General features: G+C 49.7%; 2 protein-coding genes across 4 annotated transcripts; both read right to left on the bottom strand.

Annotated features, from left to right (window-relative positions):
• Positions 1-48: 48 nt before the first annotated feature.
• Positions 49-11161, bottom strand: Calml4 (calmodulin like 4). 3 transcript variants are annotated; one of them, XM_050151752.1, is made up of 5 exons: positions 11013-11118; positions 10898-10928; positions 6103-6243; positions 3802-3990; positions 49-293 (listed from the first exon to the last, which is right to left on the bottom strand). In XM_050151752.1, exons 1-5 carry the CDS (start codon positions 11013-11015, stop codon positions 196-198), a joined length of 462 nt encoding a protein of 153 aa, XP_050007709.1. In that variant the 5' UTR covers positions 11016-11118; the 3' UTR covers positions 49-195. The 3 variants fall into 3 exon arrangements, with proteins under 3 accessions (XP_050007709.1, XP_050007711.1, XP_050007710.1); XM_050151754.1 differs by lacking the exon at positions 6103-6243 and having other exon boundaries at positions 11013-11161; XM_050151753.1 differs by lacking the exon at positions 10898-10928 and having other exon boundaries at positions 11013-11143.
• On the bottom strand, positions 49-27892 carry Cln6 (CLN6 transmembrane ER protein). The gene is made up of 10 exons (XM_050151750.1): positions 27694-27892; positions 23262-23376; positions 21809-21907; positions 20902-21090; positions 20321-20376; positions 18696-18818; positions 11558-16666; positions 11013-11253; positions 10898-10928; positions 49-293 (listed from the first exon to the last, which is right to left on the bottom strand). Exons 1-7 carry the CDS (start codon positions 27765-27767, stop codon positions 16396-16398), a joined length of 927 nt encoding a protein of 308 aa, XP_050007707.1. The 5' UTR covers positions 27768-27892; the 3' UTR covers positions 49-293; positions 10898-10928; positions 11013-11253; positions 11558-16395.

The following is a 27892-nucleotide window of genomic DNA, read 5'->3' as shown; positions in this document are numbered from 1 at the left end:
GGCTAGACTAATGTTAGTACTAAAATCAATACAGACTTATTACAGGAATACCATGGCTACATCATTTATTGGTACTAATCCCCTGCAATGTGGTCTTACTGCCATGTTTGCCATCTCTAGATTTCCCTTTTAAAAAATAGTCTAGGTTTTCAGGCCCCGGAGCTCTCATCCTCTTCTCCCTGGACCTCAGCTCTCTCAGTAGTCTTGCACAGGAAGGGTGATCCGCTGGATAAATGTGTCATATTTCACTTGGCCATTTGGTTCGATGCCCGCTTCCTTGAAAAGATCATCCACTGCAATAAATCACATTAATGTTTCAATTTGGATTTGCTGAGGTTAGGGGTTCCCAGAAGTCCTCCATGAGAATCTGATGGACTCTTCCCATGGACTAGGATGCAAACCAAAACAGAAGGATAACCTGCTTCCAAGGCCCCAGAGACCACCAGTTCAACTTTCCTGCTTTCTGCGGGACCAGCACATGAACAAAGTATACTGATGAGGAGTCAGTCACTGAAGCTGCCTTGTACTTGATTGTAAAAATTCTTAACATCTGTTTATTTATTGGGGGAATGGTTATTGTTCATGCCACATGTGTGGAGGTCAGAAGGCAGCTTGTTGCAGTCCACTCTCTCCTACCATGTGGGTTCCAGAGATCAAACTCAGGTTAACAGGCTTGGCAGCCAGCACAGAACTCTTTTAAATAAACACTTAACCCCTGTGTCTGTCTTTCAGGAAACCTTTAGTGTGGGTATTTTACCTTACAGCCCACTCTTGCAACCTTCCAGTCACATGGGCATCATCCACAGCTCCAGACACAGTCACACTGATCCGGGCTCGTTCCTGCCCCCCCTCCAGACCAACCCACCTCCCCCCTCACTGCTCACCTGCCAATAGAATACCGAGTGACACGTGCTCTGTTACCATCACCTCACTATAAAGGGTGGGTGACAAGAGCACATGGGTTACGTGCACCTTGGGGTTGAGTTGGATCCCTAGCATTAATTTGAAAGATGCGTTTTGTCAATGTACAAGCACAAAAATCCAAATACATCTGAAGTTTAGAACATCGAGCTGCACTGTTCAGGGCCTGGAAAGATGGCTCAGCAGTTGAGAACACAATACTGCTCTTGAGAGGACCTTAATCCCATTCCCAGTAGACATGTAGGTGGCTCACAACTGTCTGTAACTCCAGTTCCTGAGGATCTGATGCCCTCTTCTACCCACCTCAGGTACCTCTACATATACAGCATACCCTCACAGTGCTACATACACAAAATATTTTTTCCTTTCATTTTATTTAACCCATGTCCATATGGATTCTCTGAAATTCTGCCAGGTTTTTTGTTTGTTTTGAGAGGGTATTACACCTAGAACTTACTATGTAGACTAGGCTCACAGGCTGGACCTCAACAGAGATCAGCCTGCCTCTGCCTCAAGTGCTCGGATTAAAGGCCTGTGCCACGATGGCTGCCAAATAAGATCTGTCTGAAAGTAGCATTGCTTTTTAAAAAGATACTAATTTAGCCAGAAATCATGGTGCACATCTTTAATCACAAAACTCTGCAGGTAGAGGCGGGTGATCTCTGAGTTTAAGGCTAGCCTGATCTTTATAGTGAGATCCTATCACATACATACATAATGAATAGATAGATATATACATACATACATACGTAGGTAGATGATAGATAGAATGTAGTTCTCTTTTTAAACCCATAGGTGCTCTGAGCCTGAGGAGACAGATGCATCTTATTTCATGGAAAAGCTTCTAACCTCCAACCAGTTGGTTGCCAGCTGCAGAGGACAGGCCAAGAATCAGCTCCAGCATCAGTGACAGACCAGAAGGGGGCAGCACTCCACAGCCCAATGCTGACCAGAAGAGGGCAGCACTGCACAGCTGGGTGATAGCAGGGGAAGGTGCTACTGATACAAACGATGCTTTTGAATAGAACAGAGCATTTCTTCCAAATCCCCAGGAGAAATAGTTATTACTTTGGTATCTTCTGTTCTACTGCAGCCAGAGGGGGAATGAGACTCCATCAGCTCCTTCCCAGAGTGTTGTGCATGCTAATGTGTGAGGGAGGTCTAGGGACCTGACTGTCACCTCGGAGGACACTCCACCAGCAGTGGGAGTCTGAGATAAGGGCAGGCCAGTTTTCCCTCTTCACGGAAAAAAAAAAAAAAAAAAAGTTGCAGTAAAAGCTGCCAGCTGGGAGAAATTGGGAGATAAATCTACTGCCAGGCACCATTTTTAAAGGCTCAGGACCTTCCTGAGTGCAGATAAAATCTGAGAAGGCTGCTCCATAGAATTCTAGTTCCTTGATATCTGTCACAGCCTCATCTGCAGCAAGGGGAAGAAATACGTTCCAGGGCTCCTGAAGGAAGGGCCTGGATTCAAACTCAATTCAAACCATAGCCTGAAAATTCTGCCTGGTTAGTTGTAGTCTGACCAGAAGTTAGGGGCATCGGGGCCTTTTCAACCCACTACCTAAGTTAAGCCCTCAAGCTGGCCAGCCAACCTGAAAAGCCTCACTATGGAGATCAATGATGCAGGCTAGGGGCAGACCGTGGTCCACAGTTGTGCCCTCACTAGAGTGCTGGCAGGCTGGAAAGACTGCAAATAGCCCAAGCATGTACATAGAGCTTTCTCAAAATTCCCAGGCACTCATCCTGCTGTGATGCAAGAAATGTAATAGGCAAGACCACCTCATGATCTGTGGCCAAGGCAGGTTTCTCTAGCTAGTTTTTCCCTGAAAAGCTCCCATACTCCCAGCTCCTAGGGCTACTGGGGAAAGGGGCATAATAGTCTCTCCATTTGGAAATACTATCAGTGGCCATATCAGAGCCAGCTGTGGTGAGAGGATGACCCTGAAAATGAGGGGCTTTTGGATCCTGCATTCTGCCTTAGCTCTACTCAAGAGCCACTCGCCACTTAGTTGACCCTTTCTATCAATTGAAGGACCATGTGTGTTGCCAGTATGTATTATGTCATAGCTCTTAGTGTGTGGCTTATGTGTACATGTGTATGCCTGTTTGTGTGTATGTAGGCACGTGTGTGCAAGTGCACCAGCACGTGTGGAAGCCTGAGATTGACATCTGTTATCCCCTTTGTGGCCTTCCACCTTTTCTTGAGGCAGTCTCTCTGAGCCTGGAGCCCACAGTTCAGCCTAGTCTAGGAGGCCAGCTTGTCCTGCCATCCTGCTCTGCCTCCTGTGTGAGTGCTGGAATTGCAGGCAGCTACACACCTTTCCAGCTTTTTTACCCAAGTTCCCAGGATCCAAACTTGTGGGACAGGCTACCCATGGAGCCATCTCTCCAGCCCATGTCGTGGCCTTTTGACATTTTGACGCATTATCACTTACAAACATTGATGTTTGATAACCACACAATAAATAAAGGTCTTTAAAAAATACTTAAAATGTTTAAGCACAGGATTTTGTGTTGAGCTGCATGTCTAATCATCCTGGGCCACATCAAGACCCTCAATGAGAGTTTTGGCAAGGTGAGTCCTGGCAGATGCCCCAGCTGATCACATGAAAACAGCTACCGCTGTTCCTAGGATCCCAACTGGGTTGTCTCTGGGCTGACACTCTACCCTGGCCCATTTCTGCCTGTCCACTCTGGTTCTGCCTTGATAGGGCTCAACCACCAGCTCTTAGCCAGCATTACTCATACTTACAGAGCTCCTGGGCCATTCATCAGTTGGCCATCTGCACAGCCTTGGATAGTGTACATAGCATTGCCCTCCCCACAATTCCCTAACCCTCCCGAGGTGGTTCCGAGTCAAGTCAGCCAGGCTGTTACCTTCTTTGTGAGTGAGCTTCTCTCCCAGTTTCATGAGTTTTGATCGCAATTCAGATGCCATGATGTAACCTTTCTTCTCCTTGTCAGCCATCAGCATGGCAAGAAGGATTTCTTTCCTTGGGTCCTCTTGTTTGATTTGCGTGTGCATAATGGTCAAGAAGGTGGAGAAATCCAGCTCTCCGTGCTTGTCTACGAAACCCCAAACACCAGTGAGCTGGAGGAAACTGCTCTTGGGGAAGCCCATTGACCTGCCTGACTGTCACAGCCAACCCCAAAGCTACCTAATTCTCAAGGCACTGGTCGTGGTAAGAGGGACAGAGCTCTCCTTCTGACCCACATTCACACGATGGAAAGTTTCTTTCATCCTCCCAACAGTCTTCAGTAACAATGTGTGATAGTGTTAACTGTTGACTTGACAGAATCTAGAACTTTGATTTTGAGAAAGGCTTATGGGCATACCTGTGGGGGATCATTCTAATTATGTCAGTTGATGAGAAGCTAGAGTAGGGGATCCCCAGCTATATCAGAGGAGAAGTGGGCTGAGTCCTAGCTTACACAATCATTGCTGCCTTCTTACTATGTGATCATGTGCTTCAAGCCTTGATGGACTTTACCTTGATACATGAGCTAAAATAACCCCATTCTTAAGTTGCTTTGGGCAAAGTATTTTATAGCAACAGAAAAAGAAAAAAAAAAGCCTAAGATACTATGTGTATTAATCCCTCCCCCAATCTTGCTAAAGTAACAGCAGAAACCCAGAGTATTGCGTCATGACATAGAACCAGGTGGAGCTGCATAATAGTACATCAAGATAGAATAGACAATAGAGTATTTTCTCCAAAACTCCAAATACAGATGGCCTGGACATTGCAAGTGTAATTTTTACCTGATAATTGTTCTCATTATATTTACTGTATTAAAGTTAAAATCTTTCCTATTTATTTAGACAAAAAGGGGGAAATATGGGATATTTATATGTGGAATAAGATGTATTGCTGTGATTGGTATAATAAAAAAAAAAAAGGCTGAATAGCCAATAGCTAGGCAGGAGGTATAAGTGGGACTTCCAGAAAGAAAAGCAAACTCTGGGAGGAAGAAAGGTAGAGTTGTCAGCAAAACACAGGAAGGAAACAGGAGGTGTATGTAAGATGGAAGAGAGGTGATACCATGTGACAGAATATAGATTAATAGGAACAATTAAATTATAAGAGCTGGTTAGAAAAAAGCCTAAACTAAGGTCAATCTATAATAATAGTAAGTCTCGGGGCTGGAGAGATGGCTCAGAGGTTAAGAGCATTGCCTGCTCCTCCAAAGGTCCTGAGTTCAATTCCCAGCAACCACATGGTGGCTCACAACCATCTGTAATGGGGTCTGGTGCCCTCTTCTGGCCTGTTGGCATACACACTGACAGAATATTGTATACATAATAAATAAATAAATATTTAAAAAAAATAATAATAGTAAGTCTCCATGGGGCTGGAGAGATGACTTAGCAGTTAAGAGTACTGACAGTTCTTCCAGATAATGTAGGTTTGATTCCCAGCACTTACGGCAGCTCACAACTGTCTGTAACTCCAGTTCCAAGGAATCTGGCACCTGCACACCAATACTCAAAAAAGTTAAATTTCAAAAACAATAATAAATCTCCATGTTGTTATTTATGGGCTGGTGGTCCTGACGAGGAAGTACTATTATGATTGGGCATCAAATATAGCAGGCATTTTCAAATGTAATCATTCTTTTGTGGGACCACCAGCTCCCCAGTAATGACATAGAGACTTAAACAGATGGGATGTTTTCACAAAGCATATGCCAAACCCTCTGCAAAAGACTATTTCCCCATAAATATAGGAGCTGGGTGTGGTAGCACACATCTGTAAGCCCAGCATTCAGGAGGTGGAAGCAGGAGAATCACCATGGGCTAACACAAGGTGAGTTCAAGACCAGCCTGGGCTACATGAGACTATCTCAAAATGAAAGCAAAGGGGGAAAAACACTGTGTACATGGCCAGCTACCTCTACAGTCCTGGTGAGGCACGCTACCACCAGCACTTCAGGCTTCTGAGCTCTCTCCACCACTACCATCTGCTTCTTCCAGCTGGGCCCTTCACAAGCCCACCTGGATCCTGGTGGAGGTGATGCACACCTTTAATCCCCGCACTTGGGAGGCGGAGACAGGAGGATCTCTGTGAGTTCAAAGACACCCTGGTCTATAAAAGTGAGCTCTAGGACAGCCAGGACTGTTACACAGAGAAACCCTGTCTCAAAAATCAACACCCCACCCCAAAAAAGCCCACTCACCTATCCCATGAGTCTGCAGGTGCCGCTGTACTTCCCCAGGCGTGGGGCTGGCCCCCAGGCATCTCATAGACACCAGAAGATCTGTGGCCTTAATCTTCCCTCTCTGCTGCTTGTCGTACAGGGAGAAGCATTCTTTGTACTCTGTACAGAGCGGGGAAGGAAGTTGTAGCAGATGGTCACTCCACCCATCCTCGCTTTCACTCCTTTCTCCTTTGCGCCTCCCCACTGCACATGTGTGGGCACCGTGTTGAGCTCCCCCTTCTTCCCTGTTCTCTTCCCTTTCTGTTGCCCCACCTGATTTCTAGAACCCCATAAAAACACAGTGTGATGGCACGTGCTTGTAATCCCAGCACTTGGGAGGTGAAGGCACGAGACTCAAGAGTTCAAGGTTATCCTCTATGTGGTAGTTAGAGGTTAGTCTAGACTATATAAGACACTGTCTCTTAAAAGCAAAACAAAGGGCCAGCAACAAAGGTGGCTTGACTGGTAAAGGTATTTGCTGCTGCTAAACCTTATGACCTGAATTTGATCCCCAGAACCCTCATGGTATAAGGAGAAGAGCAACTCCTGCCGGTTGGCTTCTGACATCCACAGTACATGTACATTCACACCAGTACATAAATAAATGTTATAAAACTACTAAGTTAAATATAATTCTAAGAAAGACAAATTGTTGAAGATACATTGTTTTTATTGATTTGAATGTGTGACTCTAGTAGTGAATGCCACACGTACATGTGTAGGTGCCAAAGAGGCCATAAGGTTAGGTGCCCTAGAGCTGGAGTTACAGGTGATTATAAACCTCTCCACATAGGTGCTGGGAACCTGACTCAGGCCCTCTGAAAGGACTGGCTCTCCAACCCCCACTGAATTTGTTTTTAGTGTAAGCAGATACCAAGCACATATCAAATTCTACATGGGCTGTAATAGACTCAAAAAGAGTGTTTATCCGAAATTCAGATGTCATGGGGTATCCTGTGGTTTATCTGGCCAGGAAGCTCCCTCCTTTCCTTCTCTGTTCCTTAAGATGCCACTCAAAAACTCTCTCCAGGGCTGCACGTGCACTCTCACATCACATGAGCAGCCCTCAGGCTCTCCTCTGGCAGGTCCTGGTCCCTACCTGGAACTGCCCGGAAGCATACACAGAACATCAGCAGTGCCTGCCTCAGCTCAGCCTGCAGTTCTTCCTTCCCTGTGCAGGAGCCGCCTCCGCCCATCGCAGTTACACCGCTGGCAGAACTGTCCTGTTTCTTCCCAGCAGCCCCTGGAGGCAAAACCAAGCCACCTGGGAGCCTGGGAAAGATCCTAGCTTTGCAGATGGAGACTCTCTAGGGTGAGCTGCCCTAATCCCCTAATCCCTTCCATTTCCCAAAGAAGGCCGCTGAAGCCTGAGAGAGGGGCCCAGGATTTGCTAGCTGTCCAGACAGGCACACTGCATTCCCCCAGTTGGTAACTGGGGCGTATTCTTTTCCAGGCTTTCATTTCTTAACTGTATTAGTACATTTTAGTTAGTTAGTTAGTTAGTTAGTTAGTTAGTTAGTTGGTGTCTGTGTGTTTTGGGGGTAGAGGTATCTTTTGAGGGAGTTGGTTCTCTTTCACCATGTGGGAGTGGGATGAACAGATGGAATTGATTGTCAGGCTTAGCGGTAAGTGCCTTTATCCACTGTGCCATCTCACCAGACCCAGTCCATCTCTTCAAACCTGCACAGCCAGATTCCTGGAGCTGAAATTACGGGTGGGTGTGAGTCACCAGTGTAGATGCCAGGAATCTAACTCAGATGGTTTTAACTACTGAGCCATCCCTCCTGCTCCCCACCCCACCACCCCTCTTCTAGACCAAACTCTGGTCCTTTACATCTCTGGGATCCCTGCCTGGGTAGCCAGAAGTGGGCACTTCTGGGGCCAGCTGGACCCTGTATTGCATCACAAGGCTTAATGGGTCCTAGATACCTGCAATCTTATCTCACTGTTCTGGGAGAAGATAAGAAGACACCTGGACCCGCAGGCAGGCCCTGGCTCCCCTGAGGACCCTGCTCGTCAGTCCCCCCCCCCATTTCTATCCTCTTAGTCTAGCCACCCCTCCTTTACTGCTTTCCATTCTGTTGTTTACTCTCCTCGATTGTGTCGCCAAAAATGGGGGGGGGGATCATCTTTCTGCTCACTGCTGAATTTTTAACACCCGGGGCAGGCCTGGCACAGAGAAGGACACTTGCTGAAGTAAAGAATACGTTGAGGTAATTGCATTGCGTTAAAAATCCTTAGAGATATGCAAATCGTGCAAATAGGAAATAGATCTTCTCCAGGCCTCCTCCCGTCCTACCGAAGGCTCATGTGGGAAAATGGGTAACAGCTGTGCCAACACATTCATACGTTCACCATGCACCTCACAGGCACTGAGGATGTGAACTGCACAGTTCACACATTTATACGTTCACCATGCACCTCATAGGCACTGAGGATGTACAGTGCACAATTCACACGTAATAAAATATGCAGTGCTCGCCATTATAAATTCTGTGTAGCCTGGAGATGGTGATGCACACCTTTAATCCCAGCACTTGGGAGGCAGAATCAGACAGATCTGAGTTTGAAGCCCCCTGGTGTATAGAGCAAGTTCCAGGACAGCTAAGGCTATCCAGAGAAACCTTGTCTCAAAAAAACAAAAGCTAACTAAATAAATAGAATAAATTCTATCTAGCCAACTCAACATTACAAGTGAATTTTGACCACTCTTGTATTCATAGTTAACCCACAGCTTCGATTTAACGAAATAATGCAATTCTTTTCCCAGTAAATTAAGATTATACTTCCAGTAAATCGAGTAAGTGGCCCTCCAGTGAACTGTTTCTCACCATGAATTATATTCACTAAACTGAAACCTCTTGCTTTCTTGAGTCTCACGTAGCCCAGGTTAGCCTTGAACTTCTGATCCTCCTGCCTTTGCCTCCTGAATGTTGGGATTACAGGAATGTTTGGATATACAGGGTGTATCCAGCTTCTGTGGTGTTAGGGATTGAACCCAGGACCTCATGCATGCTAAGCAAGCGCTCTACCAACTGAGATCCACCCCCCTCCCCCGCTCCTAAACTGGAACATCTTTCAAGGCTTCCATGCTACTGACTGCAGCAAAGCTGTCTTCTCAGCTTCCGCACAGACTGGACATAGCTGGCACCTTCCCTTTAATAATACCTGATTGATATCAGCTTAAAAGTATACTTGTCATGCCCAGTGCTCAGCATGTGATGCTAATTCTCTCCTCTGTCCCTAGCCCACAGCAGCCCCAGAAGGTGGCATCATTGTCCCTCCCTCTCAGATGAGAAAACTGAGGCTCCCAGGTGAACCACCAGACAGCGACCCTCAGAGGCCCTGTTCCTCGCCCATCCCTACCCGGGCTTCCAGTCACTAAACATTAATGGCTACCTTCTTGGTATCAGATCCCGGGAAACAAAGAGAATTTGCTTTCTTCCTTTCTGATAGTTTCAAAAGCCGTAGGAGAGAGGACCAGTGAGTCTGTCATCCCGGCATGGTGGAGGAACTTCCGAGGCTGAAGGAGGTCTTTAGCTTAGGTCCAACTTAAAGACTTTAGTTTTCAGTGTGTGGTGTGTGTGTGTGTGTGTGTGTGTGTGTGTGTGTGTGTGTGTGGTGCCTATGGAGGCCAGAAGTGTCAGATGCCTTGGGAGCTGGAGTTACAGGTGGTTGGGAGCAGTCCTTATACATGTGCTGGGAACTAAACTTGGGTCCTCTGCAAGAGCAGTACAGATTCTTAAATACTGAGTTATCTTGCCAGGTTCATAAAAGTGGGCTAGGCCCGGCGCTTTAAAATCCCCTCGTCTGTCCTCTCTGGCCTTGATTTGTCCCCAAATCAAAGAGTTAAGGATTCTAGAAGGTACCCACATGGACCTTATTAGGTAGGACACATCCCTGCCACCCCCTCTTCTAGACTAAGCTCTGGTCACTTACATTTCTTGGATGCTTGCCAGAGTAATAGAAGCCACCCTTGTGGCCTACTGGACACTGTCCTGCGTCAGAGCTTCCTGGGTCCTGTGGACCTGCAGTTTTTCGCTTGCTGACAAAGTGCCATTTCAGCACCAATAAGGAGAAGTAAACATCGGGGCTGTTTTCATCTTCTGTTGGGGTAGATTTAGGGGCACAGCCCTCGGGAAAGCTCGTCATTCCCTGAAGGTCCCAGTCTGGGCCTCTTTTGCCAGATACTCAAACACCAGACCCCTGGCCAGGTCTGGCCCAAGTTCTGTGTAACCCAATTCTGCCTTTCTGTTCTTGGGAAGCAGACCTCTGCTCCGGAGGAGGAAGCCTAACAGCAAGGTGCTCACACTGAATTAGGCGGGAGGTGTCAGCCGAGCCCCGAGTTTTACAGAGACTACCACTCGCTCATAAAGAAATACCCTGCCGAAGGGTGTAGCCCTGGCTTCTGTTCCCCATCGGCACCGGCTACAAAGCCCCGTCCCTTTGTCTAGGGCCTCAGTTCCTACGTTAATCTTCCCTCTCCCACCATCACCAGCCTCCACCCAGACCCACTTTCAGGCTCTAAGGAGCACTAGCAAGCTCTCTTCTGTGACCCAACTTTAAAGTCACGCTGACATAAAACAAGCCCCGGGAAGTCAGCAAGTCCATCTTCAGCGTCACCCCCAAACAGCACCTGGCCCCAAGCCTGTGGGTGGGCCAGCTCTCCACCCCTCCGGCCTTCCTTCCTACCAACAGAACCCAGTGAAGCAAATTGCCTAATGAGACACACATTTTGTGGGGAGTTACTAATTAAAGAACAAACCCAACCTACCATTAATTTGGTCCTGGGAAAGGAACTTGGCCTGCAGCAGAGAACAGAACAATCAGGCGGGGACTCCGGTAAGGGCCTCCCCACTTACTTCCCTCCAGCGCCTCTCCTCACTCACCATCTTCAGGCACCCCTTGCTCCTGGAACGGCGTTCAGTTGTCTTTCCTCTGACTTGGAGTCCGAAGTCCACCAGGCTGGGTGGAGGCCTGAAATAAATCCTCTGCTGCCATGGAAACTGGGCCCAATGCCAGGAGGGTCAGATTCCAGCGTTCTCTGAGCAGCGGTTGGCCCCGCATCCTGAGAAGGTTGACTGGGAGTACAGACACTCCTGGAGGTCCTCGTTACTGGAGGCCGAGGCTCTGTGGCAACAGGACAAATGTCAGTGTCCCCTCCTGGGAGCCTAGGAAAGGGGTCCCTGGGTGCGACTGTCTCTGTCCTGGTCTGAGCCTGTCTAGGACCCTCTTCTCTCTCCTGAAGCTATGCTGGGCTCCTTGTTGGAGCCGGACACGACCCACACCATTTCTCCAGAAGACTGTCTAAAGGAGCCCGGCTCAGGGACACCTTATACACAGCCTTGGGGGTGCAATGCAGCTGGGGACACACTGAGGACATTGTCTTCAGCTGGGATCCGCATCCCCCCTCTCCTCTGTGTCGTTTCCTCACCAGATACATTATGCCATAATTATAGGCTGCTGGGACCCAATGACCAGTACACAGCCAGTTCTGCCTCCCGGGAGCTGGGGATGGTGGGTGCTGGAACTGGGCCTCCAGCCCTTAGTTAGCTGCTCAGGCGCCTTGGAGTTTGACCTCTCAGTGGGTGACTTTCCCAGGCAGGAAGTTCCTCCATCTCTTCCTTCCTCTCCTCACCCCTTCCTGTATTAGCACTGGCTCTGATTCTCAGCATTCTACTTCCCCTGTTCCCACTTCCCCTGGGAGGCAGAGGAATATGGGTGGCTCCCAGAACTGCCACTGAGCTCTGGACATGCCTAGGTTCTCACACTGGTCTGGAAGTCTCCATCCCCCATCCACACCTGGTGGCTGGTTTGCCAGCAAGGCACTAAATCCAGGTTGGCCCAGTTGTCGGTTATTGTGTGTGGACACCCAGGCTGTGGACTACACGGAGCTAACGGGAGGCTGCCAAAGACCGCAAGTGCCAGAGGAAGAGGCATCTCCTGCTGTGAAGGCACATGATACATGGCCTCCTGCTAACTCCTATGAGGGCACACGGACACAGGGCCTCCCTCTGGTCCTGACCACCTCCATGTGGAACGTTTTTCCTCCCCAAGTTTCTCCTGATTCACCTCTTTGCACTCGTAGACTTGAGAATCTTGAGGTTCCAACTCCATGCTATGGGGGAAGGCATGGCGGGGAAAGACTGGACGGTGCACCTCAGCGGCCTTGAGAGAGTAGGGGAAGGAGGCAGGACTTTGGCAGGTGGGCACAGGCCATAATCACCCTGTCTTTGTGAAGGGCTCAAAGACAGGTAAGGCATTTTCTTGGTTTACAGTAAATGGGTACTGGGATCAGCCCTGCACCCCTAAGGACGCCCTGACACCTGCCAACTCTCCCTTCTTTTTTTGTTTGAGGTGTATGTGTGTGTGTGTGTGTGTGTGTGTGTGAGAGAGAGAGAGAGAGAGAGAGAGAGAGAGAGAGAGAGAGAGAGAGAGAGAGAGAGACTATGCTAAATCATTTACTGGCATAAATTTTACAAACATTACTTAAATCACCAGTAATGGAGCTGGAGAGTTCTGTGCCCTCTAGAGCTGTGGTGAGTGTCAGAACGATGAAGCTCTTTCGGAGACAACAACCAGCAGATGGCAGCCCACACATCTCCCGGTGCACTGACGAGATCCGATGGGTGTCGGGATTTGTTCTGGTATTTTATGGAGTGGGTCATTGAGGAGAACCTCAAAGAATTTGTATGTGACACCTTCAAAATCCAGTAAGAATCCAGGATTCTCAAAGCTCAGCAGTGGAGTCCAGCTCTCTCCACAAGACCGAAGTCTGGGCAGTCTTTAGCTGCTTAGCACTATGACGGTCAGGCTTGCCTTTAAGAAACTGGGTCTTTGCAGTTGCGCCTATGAGTATGAAGTTCTGCATCTGATGTAATTTTGCTTAGCCTCGTAAAGTACCGTTTGCTGTATGGTTGTGGGCGGGGCGACGAGGACAGGGAATCCCATATAGCATAGAGTTGGTAATGCAGCTAGCAGCGGACTCCTGAAGAAAATGCATCGCGTCAGACCTGTTCTTCCTCTAGAGCAGTGGTTCTCACCCTTCCTAACACTGCAACCCTTGAGCACAGTTCCGCATGCTGTGCTGACCCAGACAATACATTTGTTTTTGTTGCTGCCTCATAACTGTAATTTTGCTAGTGTTATGAATTGTAATGCAAATATCTGATATGCAGGTTATCTGTGACCCTTGTGAAAGAGTCACAGGACCCCCAAAGGGGTCGCATCCCACAGTTGAGAATCACTGTCTGTACTCAGATGTACCCACCTTGACTCACCAGATCTGATGGCTGCCACCAGACAGAAAGACACATTTTAAAATATACTTTTAACTATGTGTATGTTTGCATGTCTGTGTGTACATGTGAGTACAGGAGTCCACAGAGGCCAGGAAAGGAAGTCAGAGCTCCTGAAGCTGCAGTTCTAGGTCCTCTGAGAAATTAGGAAGTGCTCACTGAGCCATCCCTCCAGCCCCCCATTCGTTGTTTTGAGACAGAGCTCATGGCCTAGGCTGCCCTCAAACTCACTCACTGCGTAGTTGAGGACAACTTGGAACTCTTGATCTTCCCCCCTCTACCTCCCAAGTACACGGCAGGTAGCTGCGGCAACACCCAGTTCCCTCTATCTGTAGGTGACGGAGGATGTCTCACATGCTGTTTCAGCTGTCTCAAAACACCTGCTCCGAGCCTGACTGCACGTGGACTCGTGGCGTGTGCCTACTGGGCTACACGTACTCTGCATATGTGACTCTTCGCGTGAACAGGAACAGAAAGCCACGCCAGGACCACGTGGGGCTGTGTATTCACTTTATTCTTGAAACATGGTCCTCCTGGCTGGGGCTGGCACCTCCCCTGGGCACCACCAGCTTCTGGTGGATCTCTTCCCTCATCTTACACTCCGGACTAAGCCCCCTCCCTGTGGAAGGGACTTTAGGCAAGTGGCACCTCCTCCCCACTCAGGCCACAGAAGAGCCTACAGGGAATGCCTTAGGCTACATGCGGGCTCAGGATAAGGTTCGATTGGTAGAACATTTGCTAGTGTACAAGCCCTGGGTTCGATCCACCGCCCTGCATAAATCATACTATGCATTCCTGTCACTCCAGCAAGAAGCTAAAGGTAGGAGGATCTGAGTGAGTTCAAAGCCAGCCTGGACTACAGGAGACTAACTTCCTGACCCTAGCCCTGTCCCCCTAAATTCCCCCTTGAAAGAGATGCAGACAGCAGGCTCGTCCTCTTGCCCCTTTCTTTATGGAACTGTGTTCTTCAGCCAAGCTCTCCTAGCTAAGGGCCCCTGCCATTCACACTGTTGGGGACTGACAGGGCAGTCCTTAGCCCACCCTACTCCCACCCCTGCCCCGAGAGAGAGAGTCTTAGCAGGCTTCCCACGGGCCTGCTGGGTGAAACGTGCAAGAGCAAGAGGCTGCCCTCTGACTTTGCCCTCTCCACCTCCATCCTAAGTGCCTTTTTGCTTCAGGCTTCTCCTGAGCTAACTGGTGTGCCCGGAATCCATGTCCACCAAGAGCCTAAAGGACTTCCAAGAGCACAGTTAGCCTGCCTGAGGCTCAGGGCCACCTCCTACAGAGTAGTTTTCCACTGCCTCCCAGCACAGGGGATGACTGGTGGGACAGAGATAGGCTGGGATGCTCTACTTCCCCTCACGGCCTAGGCTCCTCTGAGGAACACTGTACTGACTGGGAAGCGATCCTTCTTACCCACAATCTGAGTGGTTCTCACCCTTCCTAAAGCTGTGACTTTAACAAAGTTCTTCGTGTTGTGGTAACCCCCAACCATAGGATTATTTTTGCTGCTACTTCATAACTGTAATTTGCGAAGTGGTTTCTCAGTTCCTAAGACCATCGGAAATATGGGCTCAACCCACAGGTTGAGAATCACTGCTCTAGGTGTTAGGTAGATGAGGGTGGGGGTGAGAGGGTCCTCAAGGCCTACTGAGAGAAAGCCTCATACCCTACAGCCTAGGCCCCAGACCAACCAGTCTCCCTCCCTATTCCAGAACTCCCTCTTGCCTCCCCACCACACTCCCGAAGGTAAAACAGCCACCAGCCAGGCTGGGCTCCACATCAACCTTTATTCAGACCTCTTGTTACTCAGCATGGTCTAGCCTGTAGAAGGACCCACCCAGCATGGTCTAGCCTGTAGAAGGACCCACCCAGCACAGTCTAGCCTGTAGAAGGACCGACCCAGCATCGTCTAGCCTGTAGAAGGATCACAACAAAATAGAAGAATCTGAGGCCCAGTGTTCCCTGAGAGCAAAAGGAAAGAATGCACAGTAGGAGTGTCCCCAAGACTCCCAGCACAGGCCAGTGCTGGCTGCCAAATGAGGTGGTGGTATCCTGTGCCATGGAGCCCTGTATCTGAGGCCTGGGAGGAGGTGGGCTAGGGCGAGGCAGGAACCGCCATGCTGGGAACAAAGGCACCAGGCAGGTGGTGAGGGATTCAGGTTGAGATGCGATGTCTCGAGAGACAGATTTGTAATGTCCCAGACCCTTACAACGGGTCTCAGAATCTATAAAACTAGGCTTTGAGAACTCTATCCTCCATGTAGTTCAAAACCCAGGCCAGTTTCCAGAGTTCAATGGCTAAGTGACCTGGAGCTGGGCCTGTGGCTGCCTGGAGACTGGGTTCTCAGCAGTATGTGAGTGGGGTCTGAGGCCGGACAAGAATGGGAGGAACGTGCCCCACTAGGCTGAGGGTGAGGACACAGTAACAGACTTCCGTGCTGAGGCTGCACCAGCGGAATCAGTAACCCCCAGTCCATGGAGCCACTTAGGGACCACAGGGCCCTCTAGAACAAGTGAGGCCCAGAGATGGAAATGCTCTGTTCAAAGAACAGAAGCTGTGGCTTAGACACTGACATAGAAACCTAGGGTCCAGGGGCAGGTGGCTTCAGGGATAGCCAGCTTCTGGGTAGGTGGCAGTCTTCTGCTTCTGCCCTGCCCAGACTTCACCAGCATGGCCACCGGAAGGCCAGCCTGGGTCCTGGGAGATAGGAGTGTTCCTCAGGCACCTCTAATAGTGTAATACAGGGAGGGCAGGGGCCAGGATCTTGGCCTTCATATACTTCCCCAAACTAAATTCCATCTTAAGTCCAAAGCAAAAAAACAAACAAAAGACCCTGACCAAGGCAGCTGAGTCTCTCAACAGTGCACTCTGCCAATCCCTGTGCACAGGGCATAGTGCACAGCCCGCATTCCCATGATGCACATGTGCACCCATGTACAAATATCCATGGCCTGTTGCTCCCAGGCAGCCTCAGTGCTGACTGCTGACGTGGAGCGTGTAGAAGGCCCAGGGCTCGGGGACATAGATGACACCAGGGTACTTCTTTCGGAGGACAGGGTCATTCCACAGCCAGGCAACCCACAGCGCCACCAGGGAGAGGGTGAGGGCGAAGGAATAGAAGAGGAAGAGGCCATTGCTGTCTAGGAAGAGGCGCCTACGCTTCTGGTGGAAGACGAGAGCCAGCATGGCGAAGAAGGTGAAGATGAAGAGAATGAAGATCTGACCCTCGGTGACCAGGTACCTGGAGAAAGAGGACAGGCATGGAGGTGAGGTGGGCGCCAGGGCAACAGCATCCTGCCTGTTCTCCCTCTGGACCAAGTGCTAGGTTGTCCTCCCAGGCAATCAGAATGGCTCTCCTAGTGAGAGGACCCAATGTGCCAGGACAGTCTAAACCACAGCCTGGAGGCATCGTACTACTTTGGCTTTAAGTGGTTTAATAATACTCTACTGACAGTCAGGCCATGGTGGCACATGTCTTTCATCCTAGCACTAGGGAGGCAGAGGCAGGCAGATGTTTGTGAGTTTGAGGCCAGCATGGTCTACATAGTGAGTTACAGGACAGCCAAGGCTACATAGACTGTTTCAAAATGATAATAATAATAATAATAATAATAATAGTCAGCTGGGTGCGGTGGCTCACATGTTTATGCGGCACTTAGAAGGCAGAGGCAAGAGGTCTCTGGTTACCACACAGCAAGTTCCAAGCCTACACACTGAGAATCAGAAGGCCCCTGGCTTTGGTTTCTGGCATTCTAGCACATAGGACACTTCCACATGACCAAAACCGGCTCTGGAGGAGCGACAGGATGTTCTTTGCAGAGAACACCATGACGTACATGGCCTCAGTTCCCACACTTCCTGGGGCCTCATCTGCTACCTGCTTCGCTTCTGGAGGCATCTGAGTTTGGGGATGCCATCCCAGTATACGGAGGCTATTGTCATTACTGTCCCCTTGGCTGGGCCACCGTCATTTCAAGACAGGATTTCTCTGAGTAACAGTCCTAGCTGTCCTGGAACTAGTTCTTGCAGACCACGCTGGCCTTGAACTCACAGAGATCCACCTGCCTCTGCCTCCTGAGTGCTGGAATTAAAGGCATGCACCACTGCAGGGCATAAGGAACTCCAGCTCTACAACCTATTGGCCTGGCACCTTGGGGACATCAAGTGACAACTTTGAAAGACAACATCAAGGCCACTTTGTCTCTTATGAGGGAAGCATAAACAGCCTCACTTCTTAAGGTGTCCCACAAGGGCTGTGTGCATCTGCTAGCTGGGAAAGCACATTGTTCAGCGGATGGTGCACTGCTGTGATTCCACCACTGTTGCACAGACATATCAAGGTAAGACTGTGGCAACGAACATGCCCAGGCCAAGTCTTTCTCCCTGGTATAGATGCCACTATCCCTAGTCCTATCCTCAGGGAGAACATAGGTTAGCCCCAGAGGGCCCTCTTGCAAGCTAGACAGACCCTGGAAATGGCTAGAGCTGGCCCAAGGAGAGGGGCTTCCCATCCCAGGAGGGCTCAGTTGTTCTGGGTCCTTCCTGTAATCCCACAGCCCTTTGGGTGTGAGAGAAAGACCTGTCTCAAAGGAAGAAATGATGGGGAGATAAGGGTCTGGTGTCTGGCTGAGGTCTGAGAGGGGAGTCTAGAGTGCAGAAGGGTCCCCGGGAGAGGCAGGGCTAGGCTGAGACTGTCTCCCTGGTCTGTCCTTGTCATCTTGTCACTGCCGTGTTCTTCTCTCCCCAATGGATCCTAACATCTCCCGAGAGGAGGACAGGCAGGTGTAACTTCCATTTCAGAGAGGTAAACTGAGGCTCAGGAGGATTCACAAGGCATGAAGCTAGTGGTAGACACCTGGCCTCAAGGTGGTGTGGACGTGCTGGGAGGTAGGGCATGGTGGATGGCCTCCTGTCTCTCACTGTTTACTTAGTGCTGAGCATCCGATTTCAGAGAAGCCGCTACAAGGCACAGGCCTCACTCAACCCAGGAGGAAGCAGAGGCCTAGGCATGGCAAGTCTTACCTGGGGTCACACTGCAGGCCTGTGATTTTTTTTTTTTTTAAAGACAGGATCCATGTAGACTAGCATGGCCTCAAACTCATTATGTAGCCAATGCTCACCTTTGACTCCTGATCCTCCTGCCTCCACCTCCCAAGTGCTAAGATGACAGAAGAGGGTCGTCACACCCAATGCTGTTTGTGGATCTTATCGTGGTGGCTCATCCAGTGTCTGTGCCCTTTGTCCCACCCCAAGTGTCAATGTCCACTTACCAGTAGTACAGGCCACTGGGCCCCACCAGGAGCAGGGCAGACCTTGGCATGTGGCTCTGAGTCTTGGAGGTAGTAAAACAGCCACTGAAGTACATGAAGAGGATGAGGAAGAAGGGGATGTACCTGTGACAGAGCGGCAACAGCTTAAATGGCCTGACCAGGGCGTGGCCCATCATCTTTCCACTGGTCCCTTGCATTGCCACACAGGATGTCACCTCATGGTCTATAAAACCCTTTCCTGCCCTGGGAGTCCAGGTCGGAGGAACAGAACCAAAAGGTGAGGCTGGTGCAAAGAAGGGACCTGGGCTCCTTGGGTTAAGTACGAAGGTGAAGGGTGTGGGCGCCGTGGCAAACACACCATGCCTGGTTTCCCGCTCTGAACCTGGTACCCACCCTGCCCTTCATTCCACATGGATATGAGGGGATGTGGGGTTCTGTCTTGAACCCAAGTGCCTTAGATCCCAGCAGGTCGAGTACAGCACTAGGTCTGGAAATGGGGCACCCAGCAGGGCTGAGGTCGGAGAGAATAGGGTTCTGGGAGATCCCAAGGAGCTCTGTGGGGCCCTTCACTCACACCCAGCCAACAGTCTCCACCTCATCCAAGAGTATGGCCTCTCTCCTGCCCACACAGAGGCTCCCTTTCTGCTTCCAGCACACACACACACACACACACACACACACACACACAGGCTCATGATCTCCTGCACACACAACCCTCTTATGTCATGTGACACCCACACTCTTCTATACTCAGCCCACTCCCTCACCCTCTCCTGAATTCCCAGGCCTGTTCCACCTCCCTCCTTCTTTCTTAGCTTCCAATGGGAAGAGGCATCTGGCAGAGTCAGGAGGAACTGGCAAGAGGCCTGTGCAGAGGTCCCCTAGCGCCCTCCGAGCCAGAAGGATCATCTCCACAACCTCAGACAGCCCCACAGACACCAGTGTGTGGCATGTGCTGAGGGAAGCACTTCAGTCAAGATGAGGCGTCTAGGCGCAGAGCTAGCCCATCACCTCCCAGCTGACAACTGTCCTCATCTCTTCCCTCTGGCTTCCGTTTATTCAGTGTAAGGTGATGGGTGGCAGAGAAACCCTTATTTGAGCTCTGAGTCTCTGATTCTGACCCCATATTTCTGAGATTTTCCTGAGAGTAGCAACGGGTGGTGGTGGTGAGGATTTTCCCCTCCTGAGAGTTCTAAGATGGGAAACACAAATTGTGCCACCCAAACCAGGTCCTACTGGCTCTTTTCCACTTCCTATATCCCCATCTGTCTCCTGCATCCCACCGGTAACCATCTAGTCGCTAGATTCTAGTGTGCTTATCAAGGCTCCCTCCCAAACCCCACGCCCAGACATGGCTAAGGTGGACAAACACCTGCTTGCTGCCCTCTAGTGGCTACTGTGGAAACTTTAGGTAGGGAGGAGGCAATAGGAGATCCCCTTTGGGCCAATGGAAAGTAACTGAGTCACCCTGACCAGGGGTCCCACTCAGAGCGCTTTCGCTGAGAAGAGAATTCCATTTTAGATGCTCCACTCAGTACAGAGGCCTGGGGGGCAGGGAGCCTTGTCCAGTATCTCTTGGTGCCTGGGCCCTGGATGGCACATAGACCCATCAGCCCCTCACTCACCACATGGAATGGCCCAGGTACTCATCATAGTAGTAGAGCAGCTCAAAGGAGTCGATCTGAGAAAACACAGGGGCGCAGGGTGAGGGAGCGGAGACCTGAAACCAACACCACCTCCCACACGCCATCCTCATTCCCTCCCTAGGGTACCAGAGGGGCCACGGGGAGCCAGTCCCTGCTGTACCACTTTCCTTCCTTCCTTTTTGTTTTGTTTTTGAGTTAGTATCACTGTACAAATTGGGCTGGTCTTGAACTTGTAGCAATCCTCTTTCTCTTTCCCTCCTGAGTCTAAGGTTTCGAACATGTGCCCACATCCAGACAGAACTGTTTCCCTTTACAGCCTAGGAACACACTATTTTGGGTAGGCAACAGTTTCCTCAGGTAGCTGAATGCTTGTGATTCTAGCACTCCAGGAGGCAGAGGCCAGAGGATCAGGAGATCAAGGTCATCCTTGGCTACTTATAGAATTTGTGGTCAGCCTGGGCTACAGGAGACATGATGACTGGCTGGGGAGCCTCTTTAGTCTCCAAGTACAGACACCTAGTAGGGCAGCCTTGGTAGAGGGGATGTGGGGACAGCCTCACCAGCGTCTCTGGCTTGAGATTCTTGATGATGGGGTTCTCTCTGACGGACAGGTGGTGCTGATACCCACTGAAGAGCAGGCGGTGGTTGACGGAGTCGCCCACCAGGTGGATGCTGGCTCCCATGATGAAGGTGATGATACTGACGTAGATTATAGACCGCGGCAGCGTGCGGGAGGACCGCTCGATGAGCTGGGGTTCAGAATAAGGTCCACGGCATGTCCCCAACTCCATTACAATGTATGAAAACCTCTGCCTCCCTTCCCTCAGAAACGTGGGATAGAAAGTCCCTCTAGGGGTGTGGATTCCTTAGTAGGACAGCCTAGCAGGGTCAGCTGAAGATCACCCTTCCTCTCCAGGAAGATCAGATGAGGGTGGGGGGGATGAGGAGAGTGTTCAAGGTGATACCAGACCTTCCAGGCAGGAGTTCAGGCCAGACCCTACCACAACCCCAGGGTGTCCTGTGTGTGCCTTGGGTGGGCCAGCATGCTGCTGGGATCTAATTTTTGAATGGCAGGTCCCCAGCAAGCAGAAAGATAGTGTCAGGGAGTCCAAAATGGGGGTGAGTTTTCTAAAACCACAGAAGCTGTGTTCTGAGGTGATGCTCCTCCTACTTTTAGAGATTTGAAATGTCTTTCATGTTTAAATTTTTGAAGAAACATTTACTTATCTATTTATTTGCACGTGTATTTATGTAGGGTCCATATGTAAAGGTCAGAGGAGGATTTGTGGAAGTCGTTTCTCGTCACGTGGGGATGAAATTCAGGCTGTCAGGCTTGGCAGCAAGTACCCTAAGCCAGCTCACGAGCTCATGAAGTGTGTGTGTGTGTGTGTGTGTGTGTGTGTGTGTGTGTGTGTCTGTGTTTCTGTGTCACCAGAGAGGAGGGGAAGGAGACAGGCCAGTCTGTACCTTAAGCAGAAGGAAGGGCGTGATGACATTGTAGGCCATGTGGAAGTAGTCCCCGACACTCGGCTTGTTGAGGGGAAACCACTGGAGTGGGAACACCAACTACGGAAGAGGGCATGAGCTTAACAGCAAGGCCTGCAGGTGGCAGAACACCAGCCCCCCTCACAGACACTGAGCTCTTCCTATGTTCTCTTGGAAGCCCGAGGCCCAAAGGACTGCCAGAGAGAGAAATGAAGTCCCGAAGACAGCAAATGGACTGTTTCTAGTCCTATTTGATACACAGAAGCCCAGGGAGTGTCTTAGGCCCTCTACATAACGGTAATGTTTTTACTGTTTTATATTTTATTTAATCTTTTATCTTAGGACAAAACACATCTAAAATCTTTCCTAATTTGAAAAAGATTCTTTTTCCTTTAGTCTTTTTTAAACCAAAAATATGCTATCCTATTAACATCTTTTTGATTCTGCTGAATTGGGAGAGCAGGCTGGAGTCTGCACTTTTCACCATGTAGGTTAGGTCTCTCACTTCCATGATTAGGTTTCTTTCAGGGATTTTGCTTTCTTTCTCAGGCTCCCATGAATGGGACTGTCTCCCTGATTTCCCAGTCTGTCTGTAGCTGGTATGGAGGAAGGCTATGTTAGCTTTGTAACCTGCCACTCTGCTGGAAATGTTTAGCAGTTAGGTTTCTTTTGTCTTGTGACAGGGTTTTACCATGCAGCTCAAACAGGACATTATAATACACGGAAGGCTAAGTTGCCATTAATAGAAACAGCAGTGTGTATGTATTGCTCTAGAGTAATGGTTCTCAACCTTCCTAATGCCCTTCAATACAGGTCCTCGTGTTATAGTGACCCCAACCATAAAATTGTTTTCACTGGTACTTCATAACCATAATTTTGTTGTTATGAATCGTAATGTATATATTTTTGAAGATAGAGGTTTGCCAAAGGGGTCGCAACCTCCAGGTTGAGAACCGCTGCTATAGAGATATATTCTAATGTAAAACAATCATGGTGCAGAATAGAAGGTATAAAACAAAATCTCCTTTTGGTTAGAAAAAAAGGAATTTCTATATACGTTTCCATAAACACAGAAAGGAGTGGAAGGGTACGCCCCAGCCCTCAGGAAATCTAACACTTCCTTATTTTGGGATTTCTACATGTTACTCTCTCTACTTGGAAATGACTTTATTTTTGGTCAGTTACAATATGAAAATTCAGTTGGTGGCTTCACCTCCAGACTATCCCAGCGAGGGAGGGTGGCAGCTATGCTCTACCTCAGGGGATGACTATGGGGACCCACCCGGGGCTCTCTCACTCACTTGACTGGCCAATCACACAACTACAGAATGTAAGAGCCTCTGGGTTCTCCCTAAGTGATGTCCGTAAGGTCACTTGGCAAACTGAGGTCACATTAAGTCCCTTCAACACTCACAGGATTCAGCCTCACACTTACCATGGCAATGGGGCGGCCAAAGTCCAGAACCCAGTTCTGCAGTGTGAAGTAGAACCAGAGGTCAAAGTGGAAGGGAGCCGTGTGGTCTGTCTCCTCAGCCTTCGCAGAGCCATGCCTGGCGGGAACAAGACTAGACTCAGTCCTCTCTTCCCCCTTTGCCATCAACCCAAGGGAAAGACAAGGAGGTCTAGGCACTTGAAGGCAGGACATACATGTCATCAAGGGAAAGGAAACCCCGAGTCTGGTCAAGAGGACAGTGGATTTTAGTGTCCTAACTACCCTCTGACTCGGGAAGAAACTGACCATGGGTGAAGTAACCGTGAAGCTTCCATTATAAAATCACGGGGAAACAAAACAAAGCAAACCATGAAAGATGAATGAAAACCATCAAGCATGACGATGGACAGCTGCAGATCACCTTCACAAAGCACCCACTATCCCCCGGGAATCTGTGTGTGTGAGCTCATTTATTTATTTGTTATGTATTCATAACATCCATATCCACTCACTTGATTCCTTTCATTCTTACAGAAACTCAGATCTGAATGTTACCCTCATTTTGTAAGTGGGTGGAAGAGCATCCAACAGCCTAAGTTTCTTGCCCCAGGACTGGAGTCTAAATAAATTAGGCCTGAATTTATTTATTTATTTATTTATTTATTTATTTATTTATTTATTTATTTATGTTTTTTGCGACTCAGAGTTTCCCTATGTAGCCCTGGCTGTCCTAGAACTTGCTAGGTAGACCAGGTTAGCCTCAAACTCAGAGATCTGGCTGCCTCTGCTCCCTGAGTGATGGGATTAAAGGCTTGTGTCACCACGGTTGGCTCAGGGTTCGTATTTTAAACTGCATTCCACAGTTGTCCATGGTGATTGGTCCATGACAGCATCCCTCCACATTGTCTCCTCAACTGTGTGGAGGTACCTGGGCTGCTATTACTTTCCTTACCAGTCCACACGAGAGCCTGAGAAAGAAATCAGCAGGTACATTGTGGTGTAAGAAACACGGGGGGAAGAGGGACCACCAAACAACACATCTCCAGAGCCTGACCCTCTCACAAAGCAATTGGTCCCTTAAGTTCAAGGGCATCGCCACTTACTATCGGAGGGCGTCTCTGAGAAAGCCTTTCCCTAGGCCCTATAGGGAGCAAGCATTTCCTCACTAACTCAGGCCAGTCATGGCAGCATGGGGCTGGGGTTGTGTTCTTCCATCTAGGCCCTCAGGAGGGGAGAGTTTAAAAGAAAAAAAACTAAATAGCCTGGCTGTGGTGGTACACAACTTTAACCCCAGCACTGGGACTGGAGGCAGGACAGCAGTGGGGAGGCAGTGGGAAGGGGAGCCAGTTGAATCTCTGAGTTTGAAGCCAGCCTGGTCAAAAGAGTGAGTTCCAGGACAGCCAGGGTTACACAGAGAAACCCTATCACAAAAAATAATAAATAAATAAATAAATAAATAAAATTCAAATAGCTATTTATTTGTGTGTGTGTGTGTGAGCGTGCACACATGCCATGCCATGCATGTGGAGGTTAAAAGACTGTGGGTTTGTTGTTTTTTTTTTTTTTAAAAAAAAAAAGAAAAGAAAAAAGAAAAAAAAAAAGACTGTTTCAAGGCTGCTCTCTTTTCCACCATGTGGGTCCTGGGATCAAACTCAGGTCTTCAGGCTTAGTGGGTACCTCAACCCACAGAGTAATATCAACAGCCCAAAAGAAGAGAGCAGTAGGGTTCCCCCAACTCTCCAACCTCCTCCTTAGAGTCTGAGTCCTCCTACAGCATGTTACCACCCAGAGACGAGACACTACTAACTTCTAAGATGATGGGGGAGCCTCATTATCCTCTGTGTGTGGCCTCCAGAGTTGTCACCTCTGTCCCTGGCTCCGGCTGACTAAAAACCAGCACCGTGGCCTGTCTCATATCCCTCCCCTGCGGGCACAGAGGAGCTGAGCAGCGTCAGAGAGGCGGTCCTCTGTCAGTGCTGACTTTCACAGACTGCTGGGGTCCTCATTAGTGTAGCCTAGCCTAGCAGGGCAGATGGGGAGAACAGGTAGCCAGGGAAGATACCAGCTTGGGAATCAAGGCTGATAGACATGGATTTTCAGGATCCCCGCTCTGTTCTGCAGGGGTGTGTGTGTGTGTGTGTGTGTGTGTGTGTGTGTGTGTGTGTGCTTTTCCTCACCCTAGTAAAAGCCTTCCCTCACCAGCAAACACTAAACAGGATTAGTTAACATCTAAACGGTTTTCTTCTGTCGGGGCTCTGGCAGTGACGGTAGATCATACAGGGTAAAGGGATCTCCCCTCAACACCCAAGCTCCTGTCCCAAGGATGAGTGATCTCAAGCTAGTCCCAAGTTCCTGATTCCAGACTTACCAGGCTAAGCCCCTCAGGCTACGCTAGTCCTAGGTCCCCATCAGAAGCAACAGTGGGCAGAACCGAGGACAGTAGGGAAAGCCCAATGCTGGGTCAGCTGGAACAAGCCCAGCCTTGGCTCCACAGCTTCCTGTTTCCCACATGGGGACACTGACACCATGACAGCAGGGAAGCCAGGATCACCCAGCAGCATCTGCAACCCTGGATGGCAGGAAAGAGGGCTCCTCTGGAGAAGTAAACAACTGTGACGGGGGAATAGAAAGAGACCCACTCTGGGCTTGACTCTGGGCTCTTTGTAAAGGACGATGAAATACCAGACGTGATGAGACTGAGACATTTGGATGAGAAATGAGGAAATGCAGACAAACAATAGCAAGGAGGAAAAGAAAGCTAACCAAGAGCCAGATGTGGTGGTGCACACCATTAATCCCAGCACTCAGGAGGCAGAGGCAGGTGGATCTCTGTGAGTTCCAGGACAGCCTGGTCTATAGAGTGAGTTCCATATCAGCCAAGGCTACATAATAAAGACCCTTTCTCAAAACAACAGAAAACAAAAGACAACTTAAATATTGTGAACGCTGTATACTGACTTCCAAGGTTTAGATTAATCCAGGGATAACATGCAGCAAACAGCTGTGACAGCCCCAAATGTGGAGGATCATTTTGATCTCCTTAGTGCGGCGGGCAGCAAAGGGCATACTAGAGGTGCTTACAAAATGCCTGCGGAACTTGTGGACTGTTTCTGGTCCGTAAAACAGTCTGAGCCTCAATCTGATCAGGCTCCTTAGCCTGCTCTGGGCCAATTTTCTCATCAAACGAGATGATGAAGTAATATTTAGAGGAATAAATGGACCATCAAGTGACGTGTTGCTCAATAACGAGCCTACAGACAAGCCTGTCCCAGTGCAAACATGATAGATACACAAACTAAGATGGCTACTGTGTTACTAAGCCATGGAAATCGTATAGGATGACCACCAGGGAGAAATATTACCAGGCACGAGACTTCACCGGCTCAGAAAATTGGCTTCCAGGTCAAAAAGCAAACAGTCCCCACACTCTTCAGGATCAATGCAAGAGAAACCTCAGCCAAGCCTTGGAAACTTCTCCCACCATCCCTAATCACACCAGGAACTTCCTAAAATGCACGTGGAGCAGGTGCGTGCGCAAAACCCTTCATGGCTCTGTGGGACGGGGTAGACGTTTTTTAATGGGTCATTTAGTATGAGGTAAGTAAGGGGCCTACTGCTCAAGAAATGAGCAGCCTCCCTTCAGGACTGTTCTCATCCAGATTCTGTACCTCCTCTAGGGCCTTTTCGTCCAACTCTGGGGCACTCAGGGAGCTTCGAAGTCAGTCCAGCCCCGTCATTTTCTCTTACAGCGGTGACTTGCCCAGCACCAGCACACTCCCTAGCCTTTCCTCACATTCCTCCACTGGCTGCCGTGTCCGGTTTCTACGGTGCTGGGGATTGAACCCAGGGCTTCCTGCCTAGTATAAGACACTACCGACTAACCTGCCTCTACCTCCTGCGTGTGGGATTAAAGACATAGCCACCATGTCCGGCCTCACAAGCCTTAAGTATCCTCTGCAGAGTCCTGTACTGCTCAACTCCTCCAGAAAGCCCTCCAAGATTGGCTGTCACCTGCGAGGGCTCCGACTTTCATGACAAGTGCTTAATCAACACGGGCGACAAGCGGGAATGCTTATGATCAGTAGAGCGGGTGGAGGGAGGCAGACAGGAGGGAAATATCCAAGGGCGGGTTTTGTCTGGCTCTGCCCCGCCCAGCTGGATAAACCCCAAACACGGGGAACAAGCCACGGCCCGCTGTCCCCCGTTACCGGCTCACTTTCCTGGGCCCCCGAGCCTCCTGAATCAGAGAGTAAGAGCAGAGTCAACCATCTGCCCAGATCTGGAGGCTTCCGCAAACTTGGAAGTGGCGCGGGGGCTTAGTAGAGCGAGCTGGGGTGACCTCGGAGCAGCGGGTCCCTGCGGTTCCCCTGACCCTGACGAGGTCTCTCAAACTCTGGGGCCCAGCGCCAACTTCCCATCCCCGCTCCGCGCGCACCTGGCCTGCACAAACGTGGCGCCGGGGCCGCCCGCGGCTCCCGGGAGCTGCCGCCTCCGCGCCGCTGCCTCCATGGCCGCCCCGCTCGGCAACGCCGTCCGGGAGGAGAGAAGACTGCGCGGGCGGCTATGGGCTCCGGGGCGGGAAGAAGCTGGAGGAGGGAGGAGGGGAGTGTGAGGAAAGAGCAGGGGGAGGGACT

This window comes from Alexandromys fortis, unplaced genomic scaffold, assembly GCF_014885135.2.
Source record: "Alexandromys fortis isolate MF-2015 unplaced genomic scaffold, M_Fortis_MF-2015_v1.1 scaffold_70, whole genome shotgun sequence".
Classification (NCBI taxonomy): Eukaryota; Metazoa; Chordata; class Mammalia; order Rodentia; family Cricetidae; genus Alexandromys; species Alexandromys fortis.
This window is presented reverse-complemented; position numbering and strand designations above follow the sequence as displayed.